Source organism: Hippopotamus amphibius, chromosome 8, assembly GCF_030028045.1.
Source record: "Hippopotamus amphibius kiboko isolate mHipAmp2 chromosome 8, mHipAmp2.hap2, whole genome shotgun sequence".
Classification (NCBI taxonomy): Eukaryota; Metazoa; Chordata; class Mammalia; order Artiodactyla; family Hippopotamidae; genus Hippopotamus; species Hippopotamus amphibius.
This window is the reverse complement of record NC_080193.1, coordinates 3689313-3711382: the sequence shown is the minus strand read 5'-3', so window position 1 is coordinate 3711382 and position 22070 is coordinate 3689313. Positions and strand designations below refer to the sequence as shown.

The 22070-nt window shown below is 61.7% G+C and overlaps 1 protein-coding gene across 6 annotated transcripts; it reads left to right on the top strand.

The window, feature by feature from the left end:
• Positions 1-145: 145 nt before the first annotated feature.
• SMTN (smoothelin) lies at positions 146-21923 on the top strand. 6 transcript variants are annotated; one of them, XM_057745519.1, is made up of 21 exons: positions 146-283; positions 2001-2124; positions 6477-6625; positions 6993-7086; positions 7179-7257; positions 7361-7458; positions 8346-8666; positions 8755-8827; positions 9445-9516; positions 9597-10118; positions 10313-10485; positions 13568-13720; positions 13796-13871; positions 14927-15091; positions 15184-15246; positions 15453-15519; positions 16383-16556; positions 16716-16833; positions 17365-17516; positions 18489-18652; positions 19690-21609. In XM_057745519.1, the coding sequence occupies exons 2-20, from the start codon at positions 2074-2076 to the stop codon at positions 18631-18633; spliced, it is 2745 nt and encodes a 914-aa protein (XP_057601502.1). In that variant the 5' UTR covers positions 146-283; positions 2001-2073; the 3' UTR covers positions 18634-18652; positions 19690-21609. The 6 variants fall into 6 exon arrangements, with proteins under 6 accessions (XP_057601502.1, XP_057601501.1, XP_057601500.1 ...); XM_057745518.1 differs by lacking the exons at positions 18489-18652; positions 19690-21609 and adding an exon at positions 21618-21923 and having other exon boundaries at positions 16719-16833; XM_057745517.1 differs by lacking the exons at positions 18489-18652; positions 19690-21609 and adding an exon at positions 21618-21923.
• The last annotated feature ends 147 nt before the right edge of the window (positions 21924-22070 follow it).

Sequence of the window (22070 nt, the reverse complement as noted above, 5' to 3'; positions counted from 1 at the left end):
CGGGGCCTCCACTCGGGGCGTGGCCGTCAAATTGAATTACCCCAATGGGGCACTAAAGTGGGCGGGACCCTCCCCAGGATTGGTTGGCGCCGTGGCGCGGGGCGGGGCCCGCCGGGCTGCTGGCGCGGCTGGACGGGCGGCGCTTGCAGAATCCCGGGGACGGTTGCTGAGCGGGCCTGGGATCCCGGTCGCGGCGCCTTCCGCCTGACCGCTCCTAGTCCATCTGTTGGATCCCGAACGACCTAATCTGAGCCCGCGCCGGACGGGCGGGCCGGACTAAGAGGTGGGTGTGCGGGCATCCGGGCGGCAGCAGGACCCCCGACAGGTCCGAGGGTGGTACCCGGATATGTGGACTCCCAGGGTTCTGGGACTCCCAGACCTGGGAGCCCCCACCCATCCACAGGGGGCTGTGGATAAATAAGCCATGGGATAAAGCTCTGAGACGGGGGGGAATGACGATCACGGACCTCCAGGAGGCTCCACGACCCCCAGGGGTGCTAGTTTGTCGCGGCAGAAATACTGAGGAAGCTCCTACATTCCTCTGAGGCCCCTCACAATCTCCAGGGACCCCACACTATGTGACAGGGAGCCATGGGACTGGAGTGCAGCAGCGGAGGGAATCCTTGAGGAGAAAGAGACTTCCCTGGGAGCCCCAGATTCTGTATCGGGGATCCCTGCCCCTCAGAAGACATGGGGGAACCCAAAGTGTCCACAGATCCTAAGTCTAGTGATTGCTGAGTGAAGGACCCCAGCAGAGGGAGGTTGGGAGGTCGCCACCTGTCCGAGCCCATGGGGATGGGAAACGCAAGCAGCGACTTGGACAGGCAGAGTCTGAAGAACCCCACCTGTGTGGACCAGGACCCCACCAGACCCATTCACCAGATGGGGTGACTCGACCGACAAGTGACTGTTCTGGGGAGGGGGAAGGGATGACTGAAGGATGAATCAACAGGAGCAGGGGCATTCCTGGGGCCATCCAAGTCACCGTACATTAACTAAGCACCTACAGTATGTCAGGCTGTGGGCCCTCAAATTCCAGGAAGACATTAGGACTGCAGGAGGAAGGAAAGAGCTACACTGGGAGTCTGGGCCAGGATTTAGGGGGTCATTTTGATAGGCAGTGGTAGAGCGAGAGGGAGTGTCCTGAGTCCCTGAGGGCACTTGGAAGGGGACTTCAGAAGCGAGAGGTGGCCAAGATTAAATCCATTCCCTGCCCTCTGGGTCTTTGGGATCCTCCTTCCCCCGTGACAATCCTCTGGCCCTCTCCAATCCTGTTTGCCTAAGTCCAGAAGCTGGACAGATCAGTTTGTGAAGGCTCTTCCAGCTGGGGAACTGAATTGTAAGTGTGTGAATTGGTAGGAGGAATTGGGTGCCTGGACACTTGGCTTCATGAAGCCTGGGCAGTAGGCATCGGGGGAGGGTGGGAAGGGGAGGAATGGAGAGGGCTGTACAGAGGGCTGTCTGTACAAGAATTGGAAGACAGAATGTTAACTCCAGTGGCTTGGGAGCATGAGAGTGGCAGAAGCAGCAAGGACTTGGATATGGACTTAGCCCATAGCCAGAGGCTGAGCTTTTGGGGTGAGTGGGGGCTGGGCAGGCCCTGGGGATGGGTGGGTGGGGCAGGAAGCTGGGGAGTGTGACGGGCACCCCCTGGTGGTGAGCACAGCTTGGGTGGGCCTTGCCGGGCCCCCGGCTTCACAATCCAAGTCCCTACCCTCCCTGTTTGATGCTTACGTATGGCAAGGGCCCAGCTTAGGCCACACAGGAGGCTAGCAGTCTGGTTGGCTGGGCTGGAACCAGAGATTCCTACTCTTAGTTTCCTGAGTTTTCCAGCACACTACACTAGGGCAGAGGGCACCTCCCAGCCAGAGTCATATCACAGATAAGGATCAGACACCGATGGATGATCACGGGTTAGGGGGGGAAACTGAGGCACAGAGCCCAAGCGCATGCGGTTTCTAGAGGCCCCAGCAGGCCTGATTCATGTCTGTCCCCTGCAGAATTCCCTGAGCTGGTATCAGGTGCCACAGGCCACCAGGAGGGGACGGACGGACGGAGCTAGGGGCCAACAAGATGGCGGATGAAACCTTAGCTGGGCTGGATGAGGGAGCCCTGCGGAAGCTGGTAAGTGGTCCCATTATCCCTACTTTGAGGACAGACAAGCCAGGCCAGAGAGGCAGGGCCTGTCCAGGATACCTCCCAACTAACAAGAGGAGGTGACGGGGGGAGGGGGCAGGAGGAGGGCTCGGGAGAACAGGGCGAGGCCTGTTCTGCGTGGGCTATGCAGAGGCCCTGGTGGCATGTGCCTGTCCATGTGAGATGCTGAGGCCTTGTTCCTCCCAGCCCCCCACTGCCACCACCTGTTTAAATAGTAACTGGTGAGGGCTCGCCCAGGTGTGGGGAGGCTGGATCTGCCTCTCCCAAGCAACAGCCTGGGCAGTACCCTCCCCTGGAGCCTGGCCCAATGGATAACAGCAGCAGCAATGATTAATATGCCAGGGCGCAGTAAGGAGCAGGCTGGGCGCGAAGCACACCATCTCACAGAGTTGTCACAGCAGCTCCAAACGCCAGGAGAACATTATGGCTCAGAGAGGTGAAGTCACCTGCCCAAGGGCACCCTGCTAGGAAAAGGGTGTGCCAGGATCCAAACAAACCCCAAAAGGAGTCAGGGGGGACCAAGAGACCTGGATAAGTCAAGTTCAGAAGCGCCAATAGAGAGAGACAGGCCTTGGGGACCCTTATGAGCTCTGTGACTTCTAATCTGTCATTTTTACCACTCTGAGCCTCAGCTTCTTTATCTGTAAAATGGGAGGTGGGGGGAATGTGTGTGAACATAATATCTAGGTCCTACAGTTGGCATGGGGATGGAATGGGGCATGGGCCCAGATCTTGGCATGGAAGGATGGGCTCACTCCCTTTTCCCCACTAACCCTCCCCTCGCCAACACACAGGCCATGCGCAGAGGGGCTGTGGAGCAATATAGCAGAGCAGGCATGTGCCTACCAGCAAGGGCAGGAAGCACTGGAACTGGAGGAGGGGCCAGAGCCCCACCCCCCAGCCCGTGACCCTTGTCCAGGGGGTAAATTAAAGATTTACCTTCCCGGGGAGAAGGCATATGACCCACCCCACCCCCATACCATTCCTCTGGAGGCAGGGGCTGGAGCCAGCCCGCGCAGCCCACTGACTGGGCAGTATCCTGCCACTGCCATCATCTACCCAAGGCACTCGGCCTCTGTCCTCGGACAGCATCTTAGACTCTGGGTGTCTGCCACCGCCACAGCCGCTGTGTGCAGCCTGAAGGAGATGGGTTTTCAAAGACTCACACCACGTCAGCTCGACCTCCCATCAGGAAGTCAGAATCCTAATGTGGGTAGTGGAGAGAAAGCCAGGTCTCCGCGCATCCCCTTCTCTAGGGGTCCACTCTGAAGATCAGGGTTCTCCAACCGCCACCCCCACCCCATGCGGGTTTGGGTGCTGGAAAAGAGTTTCAGAGAAGCCGTACCTCCGACACCGTCCCTGGGAAAGGACTAGCGAGACCCCGCCCCTCGTCTCGGGACCCCGCACCACCCCCGGCCCCCTCCCCCCACCCGGAGATCGTTCCCATCCCGGGGCCGGGTCCTCCACGGCCGGCGCCCGCCATGAGTGCCCCCCAGCGCTGCCGAGGGTCCCGCCCCGCGCGCCGGCCCCGTGGCAGGAACGGGGGCGTCCCGAGGCGGGCTCCTCCCCGCGGGGCCGGGCCTTATAAGGAAAAGCCGATCCGAGACCCCGCGTCGGGCAGACCTGAGGACCCGGGCACCCGCTCCCAACCTGGGCTCCTGCACATTCCTGCGAACGGGGAGGGGGGCTGTGCGGGATGGGGCCATCTGGGGACACGAACGCCACGTGCTCCTCCGTCCCATACCCGGGCGCCCTCCGCCTCGGTCCCGGGTTCGAGATCGGGCTCGGACACTCACTAGCTGGGTGGCCTGCGGAAGCTGCTTCCGTCTGTGAACCCGGGTTTCCTCTCTGTAGCCGGGGATATTAAAGCAGGCGGTAGCGGGGGGGGCGGGGGGGGGTGGATCCCGTGCGGCCGGCCGCCCCGGCTCCGTCCCCGCTGCGCGCACCGTGCAGGGCTGCGCGGGAGAGGCGTGGGGCGGAGCCGGCGTCCGCGGTCGCGCCGCCCGCGGGCCTTCAGCGCCCCCTGGCGACGCCTCGCTCCGCTGCCGGCGGGTGCCCCGTCCGTAGCCGGGGGAGCTGCGCCTAGGCGAGTGCCTGGAAAGCCTCCTTCGTGGTGCCGGTGCGGAGACTGAGGCCCAAGGCGGCGCCGGGGCCTGTCTGACGCCCCCAGCAGCGAGCGTACAAAGTACCCGGAGGCCCGCCCCAGCACCACCACCCCGCCCCCCCCCCCCCCGGGGTGGGGTAGGAAGCACCCTTTTTCCTCCCAGGAGAATTTCACTGGGCAGTTTCGGAAACCGCCCCATCTCCTTCCCTTTCCCCCTCGGTGGACAATGGTGCTTTGTACTTCCTTCCCCCCCAGCAACAGCCAGCTCCACTCAGGGCGGTGGGGCCTGAGAGGGCGGGGAGCGCGGGACACACAGCAGGGACGCTGTGGGCGGACCTTTGTCTCCAGGCCCAGAGGGAAGGGTCCTGCGGGAGGGTGCCCAGGGGGATGAGGCTGTCCATTCCCCTGCCCTGCGCCACCCACTTAGGGGATCAGACAGAGGCTCCCCTTTTCCAGATGGGGACACTGAGGCTCTCAGAGGTTGCAGAAGTGACCAAGTTCCCACATCAGGCTTTTTTCAGGGAAGAGAACCCCATCTCTGGAGCCCAGGGGTTAGTTAGGAAGGGGAGCCCAGGAGACAGAGGGCTCGTCATTGCATCTCTGAGCCTCTTTACCTTCTGCACAGGATGGGCTGGACAAGCTCTCCCCTCAGGCTCGGACTCTCCTAGTGTACCACAGAGGGCTCTGGGCCTGAGTCAAGGCCAGCGCTGGGGGTGGGAAGCTGAGCCATGAGGCTCACCACCCCCCACGATAGGCCCCCAGGGCATCTCTAGTCCAGGCTGGAGGGGTCCCAATATAGTATGAGGATCCCCAAGGTACCCAGCAGAGCAGACAGGCCCCAGCCACAGAGCCATCCTCACACCAGGTAAGGCCCTGGAGTCATGGAAACCTGGGTTCAAATCCTGGCTCAGGTCACTTGACCATAAGCAAATCACTTCTCCCTGAGCCTCAGTTTCTTTATCTGTCAAATGGGAGTAATAAAGTACCTAGGGTCTCTGTGAAGTTAGGACAAGTGGAGGGCTCAGCACAGAATCCGGCACACAGGTTCTCAATAAATGTTACAGATGTCTCTGTGTATCTTGTCCTCACTTGCCCTCACTTCTCTCTCTCCCCTCCTGACTGGCTGGAACCCCCCATACACAGTTCTGCAAGGGCGGACCCCAAGTCACTGCCCCCACTCCCACCCACTGCCCTGAAGGGAGGCCATTGTCCCATCTGACAGATGAGAAAACCAAGACCAGAGATGTTAGGGATATGACCCTGACCACTCAAGCAGGACTGGATTGGCACTGGAGCCAGCTGGGGGTCCTGGCTTAAGCCTTCTGGGGACCCTCCCATAGCTCCTTAGGAATGCAAAGACTGAAGTTTCCCTGGAGGGCTCTGTCACTTGTTTCTACTCTCTTCAGACTGGGACAAGTGAGCTCATGGCTAAGCTGGGCCAGCCCACACTCCCTGCTGAAACCTTTCCCCCTCCCACCTGGCTCCCCCATGGAGCAGGAAGGAATGTTGGGGGAGGAGGCTAAAAAGGAAGGAGTAGAGAGGGTTCCTGGGCTTACCCTTGAATGATTTGGGGGTGGGGGCAGAGGAAATCACCTTGCCTATACTTTCTTCCACCTGGCGCAGACCCACACTGGAGGTTAATCTCTGCCATTATCTTCCCCGGGGCCCTGGGCCAGTCCTCTGTCCCTTAAGCAGCAGAGGCTCCATGGGGGGTGGATGTGTGAGGCGGGGCAATGGGATTGGCTGACTGCCCAGAGAAGGTGCTCTTTCCTGGACCTGGTTAGACCAGCTACCCCCAATTTCCTAGGGGGTGACGGGCTAAGAAGCTGGTGGGAGCACCTGTCCCCCATGCATGCCCTCTAGGGCCTTGGGTGGACCCTAGTGCAGCTACCTTATCTGTCTGGGGGGTTGGCCCTCCCACTCTGGGCCCCAGCCCTTGTCCCTTCAGTGGTGGCTAGAGCTGGACCAGAGCAGAGAGAACAGTAGCCCCCAGCCAGTGCACGGTGGGCTGTCCAGAAGGCCTGGCTGTGTGATCTGGGTCTCCCCCTGAGACCAAGTTTGGGTGGGCGGGCGGGCAGGCATGTGACGGGCTTGGGGCAGAGGGAGTGGAGACAGACCACTCATTGTGCCCCAGTCCGAGCCGTGGGCGGCTGGTGCCCGCCCTCCGCCCCTGGCAGCCGAAATGACCTGCCCCTCGCCCCCGCCTGCCCCGCAGTTGGAGGTCACAGTGGATCTGGCAGAGCGGCGCCGCATCCGCTCGGCCATCCGGGAGCTGCAGCGGCAGGAGCTGGAGCGCGAGGAGGAGGCCCTGGCATCCAAGCGCTTCCGTGCCGAGCGGCAGGACAACAAGGAGAACTGGCTGCAGTGAGTGGCGGGGCGTTGGACGTGCAGGTGGGGCCAAGTGCGCCGGGGCTCAGCGCGTGTTGTGCAGGCTAGCGTGAGCCAGGTGTCTGCTGCCCATCTGGGTATGCAAATGGCAGCACAGGCACGCATTTGCAGTACACAGGGATGTGCATGGACCACGCGCCGGTCGTGGTGTCCTGGCCACACCCAGGTGGTGTTAGTGCTCGGGTCCACGGGCGTGCTTGTGCCGGCGTGTAGCCAGAGGGTGTGCAGAGCTACCTGCTCCTCTGCCAAGGTTCTGGGTCCCCTGTCCTGGCCTCCGCCCTCAGCCCACATCCTCCACGACCCGGCCCTGGCAGGGGAGGTGATAGTCATGGTGTCCCTGCAGCTTTCAGCAGCGGGAGGCTGAGCAGCGGGCTGCTCTGGCACGGCTGGCAGGACGGCTGGAGTCCATGAGTGACGTGGAGGAGCTGACCACCCTGGTGAGGCCTGGGCCGGGGCAGGGGATGGGGGCAGGGCAGGTGAAGACCCGGACTCCACAGCCAAATACCCGTGGCTCACCCCTCACCCACAGCTGCGAGGCGCCGCTGAGTACGAGGAACGCAAGCTGATCCGAGCCGCCATCCGCCGCATACGGGCCGAGGAGATTGAGGGTAGGCGCCCTGCCCTGGCCCCACCCCTGCCCTGCTGCATGCTGCCCGCGGCAAGCCCCCCACCCCCACCCCCACCCACTCACCTGACACTTTTCCCTTCTAGCTGCCACCTTGGCTGGAAGGTTGAGCAGCGGGCGTCCCAACAGTGGCTCAAGAGAGGACAGCAAGGGGCGGGCAGTACACAGGCTGGAACGGTGTGAGGTAAGGGCTGTGGGCGAGGTCCTGTGCCCATGGGTGTCAGCAGCGCAGGACGCCTGTGTGTCTTTGTTAGATGAGTGCTTGACGGAGGGGGCCCCCAGCTTGTGTTTGGGGGACACTGGGGCTCTATCTCAGGCCTCTGCCCACTCTTTCAGGCAACCTCTTGTCACATGTCCCCACTCCAGAGTTTGTCTCTACCCAGGCCCCTCCTGCAAAGCCAGTCTACAGGGCTCCCAGGTTCCTGTCTCCCATTACCACCCTGTTAACCTCCCTGCTGGCTGGCCTCCCCACTTCCACACCTACCTTCCACTCCCACGCTGGCCATCCAGCCTCCACTCAGCAGACAGAGGGATCTCCCTGAATGCAAATCAGACCCTGTTACCTGCCCAGCTTCAAACATCCGAGGCTGCCCCTGCCCCTCCCCCTCCCGACAGCTCGTGTCCTTACCTTGGCTTATCAGGGCCAGCTGTCAGGCCCCAGCATGGCTCTGTTCTCCAGGGAGTGTGGGTGAGAGGTCAGGCCGTGCAGGTTCCCTAAGTGGCCAGCAGAGGCCGCTGGGTCCCTGGTCCTGGCAGGACTACCCCCTACCCTCCTTGCTTAACCAGGCTGAGGCCAGGGGTCAGGGGCCTCCACACCAGGAGTCTATTACGTCTGAGAGTCCCCAGCAGGAGACCTAGCATTAAGATCTGGTCCTCTCTGAACTGCCCTTGACTAGGCAGTGACAAGAGGTTGGGAAGTGGGGATCAAAGACCGCCCATGGTGTGCCGGTGACTGTGCTTGTGCGGGTGTGCCTGCAGGAAACCGTGCCCCAGCCCCTCTGCTTTGCATGTCCTGCCCTGGGTGCCTGCCAGCCTGGAGAGCCTTGGCCGCATCCTGTGGGTCTCCCGCAGGTGCCGAAGCCGGAGGAACAGGAGCAGCAGGCAGAGGTCCCAGAGCCAACCCCGACCCCCAACAGCACCAGCCAGGATGTGACCACAGTGACACTCCTGCTTCGGGTCCCACCTGGGGGCACACCCAGCCCACCTGCCTCAGCCGACAGTTCGCCCACTGCTACCTCTCCTGAGCCTCCACCGGAGCCTGCTGAGGCCCCGTGCCCTGCCCCCAGTGCTCTGGGAAGCCCCGAGCCACCTCCCAGCCCACCCAGGGCCGCCAGCCCTGAGCCCCAGGAGCCTCCAGCCACCCCCGGCACGGAGGGGCAGGTGGTCAACAAGGTGAGTCTGGATGAGCGGCGGGGATGCCAAGCAGGTGAGCTCCCCGGTCTGGGAGTCAGGCCCTGCCCATGCCGTGTCTCCCCTGCAGCTCCCGCCTGGCCCCACAGAGCCCCCAGCTGCCCAAGGCCCTACCAAAGGTCCCTCCGACACAGAGAGAGCAGGTGAGGGTTCCAGCAGAGAGAGCTCCGGGCATCTGCCTCCCCGGGCCTCCCCTTCCCTGCCTGGAAAATGGGTTCTTGTGCCTAGCCGGCTCCAGGGCCCTCAGGTCCAGGCAGGCTCTGACACTCCTCCCACTGCCCCTGAGGTGTCCCCGCCCCCCGCCTGGCCCACTCCCCCACCCATGGCCTGAGGCCTCCCTGCAGCCTTGAAAGGCAACAGGCCTCAGGCACATTCTTTTCCCCAATAAGGGAGCACGCCCATCTCCCAGCTGGAGCCGTGGGCAGTCCTGGCCAGGGGGGTGTCCCCCATCCCCATCCGCAGGGAGGATCTGGGCACCCTTCCTCCAGCCCAAGCCGAGCCCCAGCCCCCAGGAGTGTCCAAGTCATCCTGGGGTTAGTGCAGGAGGGGAAGGAGGGGCCTGTAAGAGAGACAGAGCTGAATGGGGAGGCCGGCAGCTGTGGGAGGGGCAGGATGGGCCCGGGAGGCTGGGGAGGATGAGGTGCAGGAAGGCGCTGGGAGGCTGAGGAGGCGTGGAAGAGAGGGCTATGAGAGGTGGACCCCACCATCCACTCTCCTTTCTCTGCTCCCACATGGACGCCGCCGCCTCCCCCGCTGCCAGGCCTGGCTGGCCCTCGCCCCTGCCAGCGCTCCCTGTCTGTGCTCAGCCCCCGCCAGCCAGTCCAAAACCGAGGTACTGCCTGTTCCCACAACCCGGGGCTCTGGGCAGCCCCTGTCGCATCCAACCACTGACAGCCCTACTGTCCCTTCTAGAGCCCACCCCTCTTGCCAGCGGACCTTCCCCGTTCCAGCGGGCCGGCTCCGTGCGGGACCGCGTGCGCACGTTCACATCTGATTCTCCTACGGCTGCTGGGCTCCGGGAAGGCCCACCGCGGGCAGCCCTCGGTCCCTCGACCCCTGCAAGGCTCCCAGGCCCCTCCCACACCAGCAGCACCCCTGCCTCCTCCTCCAGGGGCCCCTCCTCACGGGGCCCCAGTGACATCTCCTCCCGGTTCAACAAGGATCAGCGAGGAATAGTCCAGCCCCTGGCCCGGCTTCAGAGCTCCCCCCGCGAGGAGGGCCCCAGGGGGCGGGGCTTGGCTGTCAGGCCCCTTGAAAACAGAGCAGGGGGGCCTGTGGCCCGCTCAGAGGAGCCCAGTGCCCCGCTGCCCGTGGCCGTGGGCACCGCTGAGCCAGGGGCCAGTATGAAGACCACATTCACCATCGAGATCAAGGATGGCCGGGGCCAGGCCTCCACGGGCCGGGTGCTGCTGCCCACAGGCAACCAGAGGGCAGGTAGGCCTCCCCACTGCCTCCCCACTTCTGGGGATGAGCGCCTGCCGCCAGCCAGCTCTGCACATAGGACAGGTGCTGTGGCCAGGGCTCAGGGTGTCTCCAAAGGGTGCCCTGGGAGCCAGGGGCGCCATCAACCTGGACTGGCATTGGCCTTGCCCCACCCGATCCTGACGGAAGTCTTTCTCCCCCTCCAGAGCTGACGCTGGGGCTGCGGGCGCCCCCCACCCTCCTGGGCACCAGCAGTGGGGGCAAGAGCACCATCACCCACATCAGCAGCCCCGGGAACCTGGCCCGGCTGGGCAGTGTCACTCACGTCACCAGCCTCAGCCATGCCTCCCCTGGTGGCCGGGGAGGCTACAGCATTAAGGTGAGCCCTTCCTCACCCCACCAGCCTCACCATCCTCCGCCTCCTGTAGACTGCTTCAGGGTGTGGGGCCCGCAGCGCTCCTCTGCTCTGCGCGTCCTCTGCTGCACACACAGGAAGCCAAGGCCCAGAGAGAGAAGGTGCCCAGGGTCCACAGCCAGCTGGCGGCAGAGCCAAGGCCAGACCCTGGCCTATCACCCACTAGGCGTGTCAGGAGCTCACTCTGCACCAGTCTTAAGCGTCCCACGTGCCGATCTCCGCTCCTTACTCCAAAATTGGTCGATTCATTTCTGGTGAACAGATGGGAAAACTGAGGCTCAGAGAGGGTGGTCATGGCTTGCCCCCCTCTTCCTGTAGCAGCCCCAGTGGCCCTGCTCCCACCCTGTACTAGACCTCAGCCCTAAGGTGCAGAGCCGCTCATCTGCTCATCCAAGATCAGCCTGGCCCGTTAGGAGAGTGGAGATTAGCGATTACCATCTGCGTCAACATCTTGGCGGGGGGCTGGGCAGAAGCACTGATGGGGGGACAGGCAGGGGGGTGCCAGTCAGGTGAGGCAGCAGCCTAGCAGGTGCCACAGGAACTGAATCTGCCGCACCCTTCCATTATTCATTCTGGAGCCTGGGACCAGCTGGCCGGGAGCTCAGCCTGGGAGGGGATCCCCAGCAGGCCACCAGCTGCCCAGGTAATGGCCTCTGTGCCGCTCCAGGGGCTGAATGGGACTTTGAGGTGAGATGGCTAGAGGCAGCTTTGGGCCTTCTCAGGGGTGACAGGGAGAGGGTGGGACAAGAAAGCACCCATCCCCCCACAGGCAGGACCTAACTGCTCTGCCAAGGGAGTGAGGAGAGGTGACTGAGGCACTTGGGGTGGATGGGAGGTGCCACCGGGAGCCCCGGGTTTGATGCCACCAGCTCGCCTCAGCTTCCCCACCCAGAACCAAGGGGAGGCAGATGGTGTGCCTGTGATGCACTTGCTCAAGGTCTGTGGTTGTGTCTGAGCAGCAGAGGCAGGCGGAGGATATTTATCTCAGGGACAAGACACTTGCTACAGGAGACTGCTCAAGGTCCCCGCTCCGTGAACCTCCACTGCCCCATCTGTTCAAGGCTTTCTAAGACAGTGTGGCATGAGGGCAGAGGACACAGGCTCTGGAGTCTGTCAGACTGGGTCTTCACCGCTAATATACATGGTGGCCCAGGCAGGCCCATGCCTTGCTCCCTGCCTCAGTTTCCCCACCTGCGGGGTATGGGGCCCCTGGCCTTGGCAGTCCTTCAGAACCTGTGCAGACTTGCTGTATTGCCGGTCTGTGATCTCTGCAGGGCCAGGGCCAGGCTTGGCGGTGCGCCTGCTTGAGCAGGCCACCCCTCCCCCGCGGCCCCCTCCGGAGGGAGCCCAGAATAGGTTTCTATTTGGGCTGCAGCCCCAGCTGGCGGGTGGCGGCCTGGGAGGCCAGCAGGGGCGGGGCAGGCCCACTGCCCTTGCCTTCGCCCTCAGGCCAGCTGCAGAGACTGATTCTGCCAGCCAGAAGCAGCAGTCCCTACCACTGTCCCCATCGTCATCCCACCTCAGAGACCCCATCATCACCATGCCGGGGGTCCCGGGGCCCGGGTCTGAGCTGGCCGCAGCCCTCGAGGAGCGATTGGGCCGGGCATTGGAGGAGCTGCGGGCAGTGGCGGAAGCAGGCCGGGCAGCGGTGACCCAGGCAGCAGAGGCAGCTGCCTCGGCCGTGGAGCCGGTGGCCCGGGCAGCTGAAGAGCTGCGGGTGGAGACAGCAGCGCTGAGCAGGCGGCTGGATGCCCTGGGCAGGCAGGTGGAGGTGCTGAGCCTGCGGCTGGGGGTCCCACTTGTGCCCGACCTTGAGCCTGAACTGGAGCCCAGTGAGCTGCTCCTGGCCGCTGCCGACCCCGAGGCCCTCTTCCAGGCGGCCGAGGGTGCGGGGACCCCCGTGGCCCACCCGCCTGCCTTCAGCACCCGCCGCCGCTCCTCTGCCGGCCCCGCCCGCAGCGGCAGTCTCGTAAGTCCCTATGGGCTGCAGGGAGGGGGGTGGTTTTGAGCCAGGCTCTGCCCCTGCTGAGTGACCTTAGGTGTGCTACCACCTTCTCTGAGCCTCAGTTTACCTATCTGTACAGGGGACTCGGGCACTAGTGCTCCAAGACTGAGACGAGATGGTGCCAGGCTCCTGGCCCTGAGGCACGCGTGGCGGCTGCCCTGGCAGACCCTGGCCAGGGCCCAGCCCCCAGCCCCACCCCCACTCCCTGCCCCCGCCAGGCCAAGCCTCCCTGAAGCAGCTGCCACCTCGGCTCTCCTTACCCTTACAGTACACAGAGAGGCCCTGCCAGGAGGGGAGGGGCTGTGATAGCTGGGCTGGGGGCTTGTCTGCAAGGGGCTGGGAAGATTCCCTGGGAGGGGTGGGGGGCTAGGTTGGGGCTGGAGGTCCCTTAGCAGGTGATTCGTGCTAGGGGGGTGGGGAGCAGGGGTGAGCTTCAGAGAGGACTTGGCTCTGGGCAGCCCTGGTCAGACACCTGGTCAGGAGCCTATGGGCCCTGGTCCAGCTCCCTTGGTGTGTTGAGGGGGGGCATGTGCTGCCTGGGCACTGGCCCAGGAGGACCCAGGCTTTGGGAAGAGGCAGGACAGAGCAAAGTCTGCCTGGGAGGGGGCTAGGAATGAAGCAGCAGAAGGAACTCAGGTTCAGGAGTTAGGTTCGCTTCAGCTCAGATCCCAGGCTGCATCACACTTGTAGAAGGACTGTGGGCAAGTCATGCAGCTACCCTGAGCCTCAGTTTTCCCTTCTGTAAATAGGGACAGTAAAATACCTAGAGCTCATACGATGCTCACCACTGAATGGAAATCACCATTATTGCCACCCTTAATTGTATTAAGACACTTCTGAGGACACGGGAAGCCCTACAACAAGGCCTCTTCTCTGAGCCTGACCACCAACATGGCCATCCTCGGGCAGGCAGTCCAGCTAGCTAGTGGTATTTCAAAAGCTGTGCCATGAGCCTCGGGGCCTGGTCCCCTGTCATTTGGGAGCATGGTTGGTTTCATCTACACCCCTGCTTAAAGTCCATGCCCTCTCTCCACCCCGCAGATGGAGCCAGAGCCAGCAGAGCCCCCCTCTGCAGCAGTGGAGGTAGCGAATGGCGCTGAGCAGACCCGAGTGGACAAAGCAGCAGAGAGGCGGAGCCCACTGAGCACTGAGGAGCTGATGGCCATTGAGGATGAGAGTGTCCTGGACAAGATGGTATGGCTGGACCTGGTGGACTGGGGGTTGGCGGGGGCTGGGGCCAGCAGGCAGTGACAGGGGCTCTGTCTGCAGCTGGATCACACTACGGACTTTGAGGAGCGGAAGCTCATCCGGGCTGCACTACGTGAGCTCCGACAACGGAAGAGAGGTAGAGAGCCTGCGCCTAGATCCAGCTGCTCCTCTCACTGAGGTCCATTCATGGACACTCCAGCTCAGGAACACCCTCCCCAGCTTCTTCTCTAGACTCACCTCCTTCTCCAGACCCAGCTCTTCCCTTGCCTCCAGCTGCTCCTTTTCCTAGCTGCTTCTCTCCCACTTCCTAGACCGGGAACTGGCTTCTCTTCCTTCCTAGACCCAGTTACTCTCTCCCCCAGCTACTCCTCCTTGGATCCAATTGCTTCTCCAAGTTCTGTCAACTACTCCTTCCCCGAATCCAGATACTCTTTCTCCCAGCTGATTCTCTCTCCTCAAGGTCCACTGGTGACCACCTTAGCCTCTACTTCCTCCTTGCTTCCCCTTCCATGGGCACAGCTACTTCCTCCCCCGACCCAGCTATTCTTTCTTTCAGGTTCTAGATTCATTTGCTTCTGCAGATACTCTGAATTACTCCCTCTCTGGGTCTAGTTGCTTCCTGCAGGAGCCACAGATGGCCACCCAGCCTCTATGCCCACCCACCTGCTTCTTCTTTAGGCCCAGTTATCCCCTTTGCCAGCTTCTTCTCCCAACTACCCTTTCGCTGGGTCAAATTGCTTCTTGGATACCTCCAATTACTCTGTCTGTGGATTTACATATTTCTTCCCCTAGCTGCTCTTCTCCCCGCTAAGACCTATTTGAAGGCCCGCTCAGCTACTGCCCTCACTCAGCTTCTCTCTTCCTGGACTCTGCTACTCCCTCCCTAGATGGAGATACCCCCTCCGGACTCAGCTGCTCATTCCCACAGAAACTCCCTTGGATCCAAATACTCTCCCTTTGAGTTCAGCTATCCCATGTCCTCTCGTTTCTGAATACACCACACACCCCCATTCCCTCCCAAGGTATAGCTACCCCTCACCCCCAGCTACTCCTAGATAGGGCCCTTGTTCCCTGTGTCTTCAGTATGGCTAACAAGTTGCCACCCCATCTGTGTGCCCTGTGTGCCCGTGCATATGTGCTGTGTGGGCGATGGTGGCCTTTGTGGGCACGCGTGGGGCATCCCCTGCCCAGACCAGCGGGACAAGGAACGGGAACAGCGGCTGCAAGAGGCACGGGCCCGGCCAGGGGAGGGCCGTGGCAACATGTCTACCAAGACCACCATGCAACACAGCCAGCAGACAGCCGATGGCTCAGCTGTCAGCACTGTCACCAAGACCGAGCGGCTCGTCCACTCCAGTAAGGGGCCAAGCAGGGCTCGGGGCGGGAACACGTCCACCTCACTGGCCCCCGAGCCTCTCACGCCCTTCCTCTCATCTCCACCGCTGCAGGTGATGGCACACGGACGGCCCGCACCACCACAGTGGAGTCAAGTTTTGTGAGGCGCTCAGAGAGTAAGGCCGCCCGGCATCTCCTCGTGCCTGCCTGCCAGCCCACCTCCTCAGACTCTTCCTCGAACTCTCTCTCCGACCTTTCGTCTGTGTGTCTCTCTGTCCAGCCGTCACTTTCTCTTCTCTGCCTGTGGCTACCTCCATCAGCCTCCCACCCCATCTCGCATCAGCCCAGGACCTCACCTTGCTCCCCTTCGCCTTTATTACAGATGGTGGTGGCAGCACCATGATGCAAACTAAGACCTTTTCCTCTTCATCATCCAAGAAGATGGGCAGGTGAGCACACGTGCCCACTCCCAGACCACAGAGGAGTCAGTGCCACTGGGGACCTCACTGCACACCCATGCTACAGAGGGGACGCAGCCAGGGAGGGGCAGCGTGGGAGTGAGACCACTCCTGCTTGCCTTGCGATCTCACCTGATTCTCACCTGCACCACGGAGGAGGCCAGAGATTTGCTCAGGGTGTTAGAGAAGCCTCCCCACCACACTGAACTGCCTGGTGGCACTGCCACTCCCCAGTGTCTGCAGACCACGTCCCATGTCACAGAGCATCTTTACATCTTAGCCCCGTGAAGGTGGGGTTCACCCTGTGTTACAGAGGATGTTGGGGCAGGTAGGATCAGAATTCAAGCTGGGAACCAGAGGGGTCCAGGGACTCTAAGCCAGAGACCTATGTTCAAGTCCTTGTGCTGCCCCGCGTGCTGTCTGAAAGCTGAGGCCAAAGGCCTCCGTTTCCTCATCTTCAGCAGAAGTGGTGAGGGTCCCCGCATCCTCTTGTCAAGTTTAAAATGACACATAGAAAAGGCCCAGTAGGCGTGAGCTGTTGAGCTATCCTGTTACCACACTGGTTGTCAGTATTAGCTGATAGTGCCCAGGATCTGACTCACCCGTAACGCGACGATACAATGAGCCTCAAGTCTCTTGAAAAGAGCTAGGGTCCTATTTTCTTGTGGTTGAGTCTCAGTACTCCTCTGTAAAATGGGTGTGATGAGAGCACCTCCCTTGCTGGCCGGCGATGCGGTGGCGATGCCGCAAGAGTGTAGGGTCTGGAGCGTGACAAGACCCCTCCCTTGGCGCGTAGGGGTCGAGGCTCAGGAGCGGCTCTCCTCGGCCCTAACAGCTGCCTACCTACCCCTCAGTATCTTCGACCGGGAGGATGAGGCCAGCCCGCGGCCCGGCAGCCTCGCAGCGCTGGAGAAACGCCAGGCGGAGAGGAAGAAAGAGCTGATGAAGGCGCAGAGCCTCCCCAAGACCTCAGCCTCCCAGGCGCGCAAGGCCATGATTGAGAAGCTGGAGAAGGAAGGCGCGGGCGGGTGAGCAGCCGTGGACGAGGCGGAGCCTACCAGCACGGGGCGGGGTCTGGGCTGTGGTGGGCGGGGCCCGAAGGTAAAGAAAAGGCGGGGCTGGGGCCTGGGTCGGGGCGGATGCAGGAGGCGCCGTCTGTAATTGCGGCTGCTACACCGCTCCCGCAGCAGCCCTGGCGGACCCCGCGCAGCTGTGCAGCGCTCCACCAGCTTCGGCGTCCCCAATGCCAACAGCATCAAGCAGATGTTGCTGGACTGGTGCCGAGCCAAGACGCGTGGCTACGAGGTGAGCTGTATGAGGCCAGGTGGCCCGATAGGGGCCTCCCCACCCCCACATGCCCCCAGCTGCAGCGGCACCCTTCACAGCCACCATGTCTAGCAGATGGGGAATTCCTCTTCCGGAATGAAACAGGCTCAAAGAGGACACATAAAATGCCCCAGATTCCAGAATGAGTGATTAAGTGGGAGGGCCTAATGAGGGCCCTTGGATGGTGGGCACGGTTCAGGGCCAGACCCCACCCTTGGAATTCCCTCCTCATTGCTCTGTCGGAGGTGTTGGGTAAATTTCTATACATAAAGGACAGAGTGATGAAGGCATGATCATGGCCCTAGCTGGGTGGTGCTGGCCCTCTTGGTCGCTCTGTCCCCCTAAGTAGCAGACGTGGGAGTTAATAAACTGCGTTGGAGGAGGCTTACCTGCTGTGCAACCTTGAGCAAGCTACAGGGCCTCTCTGAGCTCGGTTTCCCTGGATCTGGATGCCAAAACACTGGAGGGTGGAGGGCATAGGGGAGCTGACCACTTCTCCCACTGCCATAGCATGTGGACATCCAGAACTTCTCCTCAAGTTGGAGTGACGGGATGGCCTTCTGTGCCTTGGTGCACAACTTCTTCCCTGAAGCCTTCGACTATGGGCAGCTCAGCCCACAGAACCGGCGCCAGAACTTCGAGGTGGCCTTCTCATCCGCCGAGTAAGTGTGGGCCCCAGCCCTGCTGGTGTTGGCTGGGCATCTGGGGCTGGGCATCTGGGCCGGGCCCAGGTGCCCTGAGGCCCCCTGAAGCTGGCCAGCCCCACTGTCATTCAGCGGCTGAGACCCCCTTCCCCAGAAAGCCCCCGTCCTCTTCCACCCCACCCACCTGCTGCTGAGCGTGCCAAGTGCCCGCCGGAACGAAGGAGCCGGAGGCCCGCCTACCAGCCCTGGCCAAGGCCCACCAGGTGGCCCTGTCCATATCCCCTCCCTCCTCCCTCTGCCCCCTTCTCCCTCTCTCTCTCCCTTTCTCTGTCCTGCTCTCCTCCCACTATCACCAGAGCTTCCTGCTCCCACGGGATCCCGGCTGGAGATTCCAAAAGGAGGCTCCTGGCCCGGGCACCGTGCCCGCCCAGCCTATATAGGTGTTGCCAGAGGCTTATATAGGACATCAGCAAGCCCTCCACTTTGGAATCGTTGCCCCGTCTGCTCACCTCACCCTCAGCACCCTCCTCCATTTATCTTTCCTTCTCTACCTTTCTCTTTCTGGGTTCCCCCCAGCCCCGGATTTCCTCCTCTTTCTCCTCCCTCCACCTCCTCTCACGCCTCCCTCACCCCCCTTCCCTGGGGCACAGCCCTCCTCTCCAACCTCAGCGCCAACGCCATTGCCCCCACCCCTCGTTCCCTCCCGCTTACCCCGAGAGTTCTCTGCACCTGTGACTGATCTGGCCCCCCACCCCTGTCTGCATTGCACACCATTAGTGACGGGTAGTGAGCGGCACGTCCACGGTGGGGAGGGGGCATGCGGGGGGCTGGCAGACTGCAGCACTGAGAACGTAACTGAACTCATGTCTCTGTGTGTGTGTGTATGTGTGTGTCTCTCTGTTCTCCTCCCCTCTCTCTTCTCTGCCTCTTCCCCCGCTGCCCCGCTCGGGACCCGCCCCCTGCCCCTTCCCGGCCCCCTACCCTCCCCAGGACCCATGCGGACTGCCCGCAGCTCCTGGACACAGAGGACATGGTGCGGCTTCGAGAGCCTGACTGGAAGTGCGTGTACACGTACATCCAGGAGTTCTACCGCTGTCTGGTCCAGAAGGGGCTGGTAAAAACCAAAAAGTCCTAACCCCTGCTCGGGGCCCACGGTGAGGAACGCCGCCTTGCTCGCCTGCCCCGTTACGCTGGAATCTGCTCAGTGGGGCACAAAGAAAAGCCGGGGAGGTGGGCAGGGTGGGGGAGCCAGGGGACCCTGAAAAGAGCCAGAAGGAGCCAGACACGGCCTTATCTTCTGGTTGTTCAGGACCTCGCGAGACCGTTCTCCTCAATGGGCAGTGATGACCCAGGTGGGCAGGAATGAGATGGAGGAAGCCCAGGAGGCCATGGGATCCTGGGGCAGGCACCCGACCCAGCCGGCAGGTCCAGGACAGCTCTCTGAAAAAAGTGCAAACTAAGCTGGCATCTGAATGACAAGTTCAGGCTAAAGGAGGGAGGGGGAGTCCCGGGCAGAGGGATCAGCCAGTGCACAGGGGTGGGGGTCGAAGGAGGTGGAGGGCATGGCACACCCAGGAAGGAAAGGAAGTTTATTTAGTCTGGGTGTGAGGGGGAGGAGGGGGTCACAGTCAGGAGTCTGAACTTCCTCCTGAGGACAACAAGAGTCATAAAAGGTTTCCAAACAGAGAAGGGATGCATGTGTTCTGGTAGCATGCTAGAACAATCCTTGGGTGAGGCCTGGATGAGGGATGGGGAGGGAGGGGACAGACTAGACAGCTAGAGAAACTTAAGTAAAAGGATGAGCTTTCTGCTGGATCCACTGGGGAGGGAGGAGGAGGGCCAGGGAAGCCCCCAGGCCTCCAGTTTGTGCAGTGGGGAGTTGGTGGTGCCATGCTCCAAGCTGCAGAGCTCGGGAGCAAGGCCAGTTTAACAGGAAGATGTTTCTGGCGGGGGAGGTCCTGGATCCCCAAGCCAGCTGTGGCATTTCCTGTCTGATCACCTCACCTCAGGGCCACAGTAGAGAATCCAGCTCCCGAGCTAACTGCCCATTACAGACCAGGACCTCAGAGAGAGGTGGGCTCAGAGTGTGCCGGGGCATGTTAGGTCAGAGCTGGCGCCAGAAGCTGGACCTTCAGACTCCCCACCTTGTGGCTCTTTTCCTTGCCCCATCACTTTTCCACCCACTTTGTAGAGAGAAGAAAAGACAACGGCCCAGAGGGAAAAAGGGAATTGCATGAAGTGATGTGAATCAGGGACAGAGATAGCAGTGCACTCAGATGCCCCTCAGGGCCTGGAGCCATTGTGGGGGGCAGCCCACGTGTGCACACACACACTCAGAGAAGCCGCTCAGGTGAGGGGAGGATGGGCATGGTGCTGTCTCCAGGTCATATATGGACTTAGGAGCTGCTGCCCAGCAGGCCAGCCTGGAGGGAGAGGGGCCCAGTCCGGCCCTGTTCCAGTTGGAAAGTGTGACTCAGCCGTGCTGTTGCTCGAATTGCCTGGTGTTTGGCCTGTCACTGAGGCAGCTGGAGCCCTGAGCCGTGAGCCCCGGTGTAAACAATGGCTTTATAAGGTCTCCAGGGAAGACACCAGAGGTGGGAGGGAGCTTCACATTGGGAGAAGCCAGGATCCCTGGGGAGACAGCCACAGCTGGAAGAAGCTGCAGAGAGAGGCTTCCCCTTCACCATAGTACAGCTGAAGCAAGCTGGGGCAGAGATGACCCCAAGGGCACATAGCACATCAGCAAGAGAGTCAGAAACCTCTCATCCTAGGTGCTTCCAAGGACTCAAATGAGGCAAAGAATGAATATACTATTGCTGTAAAGATGGGGAAACTGAGTCGCGGGGCAGGGTTTTCTCTAGCTTCCACAGCTGGCCAGGAGTAGCCTTGACTGAAACAGGTCTGCTTCCCAGGCTTCTTCCTGAAGGAGTCCTGGTGAGCTGAGAGTAGGCCCCAGCCCCTTGCATGGTTTGATCTTGAAGGTACAAGATGGGAGGTAGTCCTGGGCCCTTGGGTGTCTTGGGAACAGGAGCAATTCCTGCCCTCATGCCTTCCCTGCCAAAGGAAACTCACTTAACCACATTGACAGTGCTAACTATATGCCAGGCATGGCACATGGGAGGAGCAAGGCGGAAGAGATCTTGCTCTGGGAGAGGAGGGAAATGGAGCCAGGGAACACACGCTAGCTTTGAGCCCTGGGGCTGTCAGTGACTTAGTAGCTGCAGCCCACTCACCCCAGAGGGGGGAGGGGCCCCAGGCAGGTGCTAGCATCCAGGGCTGGGGGCCTGGATCACATCAGGCCCAGCCCTGTGCCTACTAAGCTGTGGAGCTTCAAACAAACGACTTCTCTGCTCTGTGACTTGGTTTCCCTCTGTGTAAAGTGCATTTGGCACTCTGGAGGATGGTCAAAGGGTGGTCCTGCCCCCGAGTGTGATGTAGATGGTCCAGTCTGTACTGATTGGGACTCTCATTTGCCTCCCCTGCTCTACCCAAGGGGGTAATAAGGGGTAAAGCACTGTCTCCCAGGCATACACACATCCCTCCCTGGCCTCCACCTCACACAGCAGGGATGTCCCTTGAGGCAGATGGGGGTTCCCAGGCTGCCCTACTGGGAGGTACCAGAACAGGGAGCTGGCAGATAATCAGGGGCCCAGAGGGTCACTGGAGTGGGTCTGGATGCAGGGAAAGATTTGAGGCCCCTTGGATACAACGGCCCAACTGAAAGGCATGTGCCAGCTGGAGTGTGCCATTGAGGGTGAGATGGAGGTGGCCCTCCAGAGAGACGTGGAGGAGTCTGGAGTCAGCACCTCCCCAGGGCTAGGGGTTGAGCCCCCGACCCTGCGCTGGCTCCACTGCGCCTGGGCGTGGGGTTGGGGCAGGGATCTCTTCTTTCACCTCTGCATGACTGGCCTTGCTCCCCAAAGGGGTGCCTCCAGGCTTGGGTGGGTGGGGCCTGGGGTTTCTGCCTTCCTAGAAGGCTTTTCCCCCATTAAGTCGATCAGGAGTTTATGGAGGACCAGCAGGCTGCGGCACTGGAAAGACCTCTGGGTAGAGGGTCGCCGCAAGAGGCGGGGCCGGCGCTGACAACCACCCCCGTGCCCCCCCGCCCCTCCCCCGCAGGATGCTGGTGGACTGCGTACCCCTGGTGGAGGTGGAAGACATGATGATCATGGGCAAGAAGCCTGACCCCAAGTGCGTTTTCACCTACGTGCAGTCGCTCTACAACCACCTGCGGCGCCACGAGCTGCGCCTGCGCGGCAAGAATGTCTAGCTTCCCCGCCGCCCGCACGGCCGCCCTCGGCAAGCTGCCCCCACCATCCAGGCACCGTCCCCTCCCTGTGCGCCTGCCCACCGCTGCCCTGTCTGTCGCGACACCTTCCCACGCACACACACGCAGCGTTTTGATAAATTATTGGTTTTCAACGACCCTGATTCCTCTCTGCCTCCCATGGGGGCGGGGGAGGGCGGCGGGGAGGAGGACAGCTGAGCAAGGTGTGCCCACGTCCCCACTCTGGCAGCCAGGCAGCTGGGGATGCGGGCTCTCCCAGGCGTATTCGGGGAGCTTTTATTCCT

Bases quoted from the DNA above. Each gene is read 5' to 3' on its own strand.
- SMTN (XM_057745517.1), top strand. From the start codon at position 2,074: ATGGCGGATGAAACCTTAGCTGGGCTGGATGAGGGAGCCCTGCGGAAG. The intron at 9,517-9,596 runs GTACTGCCTGTT...TGTCCCTTCTAG, and splicing joins CCAGCCAGTCCAAAACCGAG to AGCCCACCCCTCTTGCCAGC. The intron at 13,872-14,926 runs GTAGAGAGCCTG...TCCCCTGCCCAG, and splicing joins GCTCCGACAACGGAAGAGAG to ACCAGCGGGACAAGGAACGG.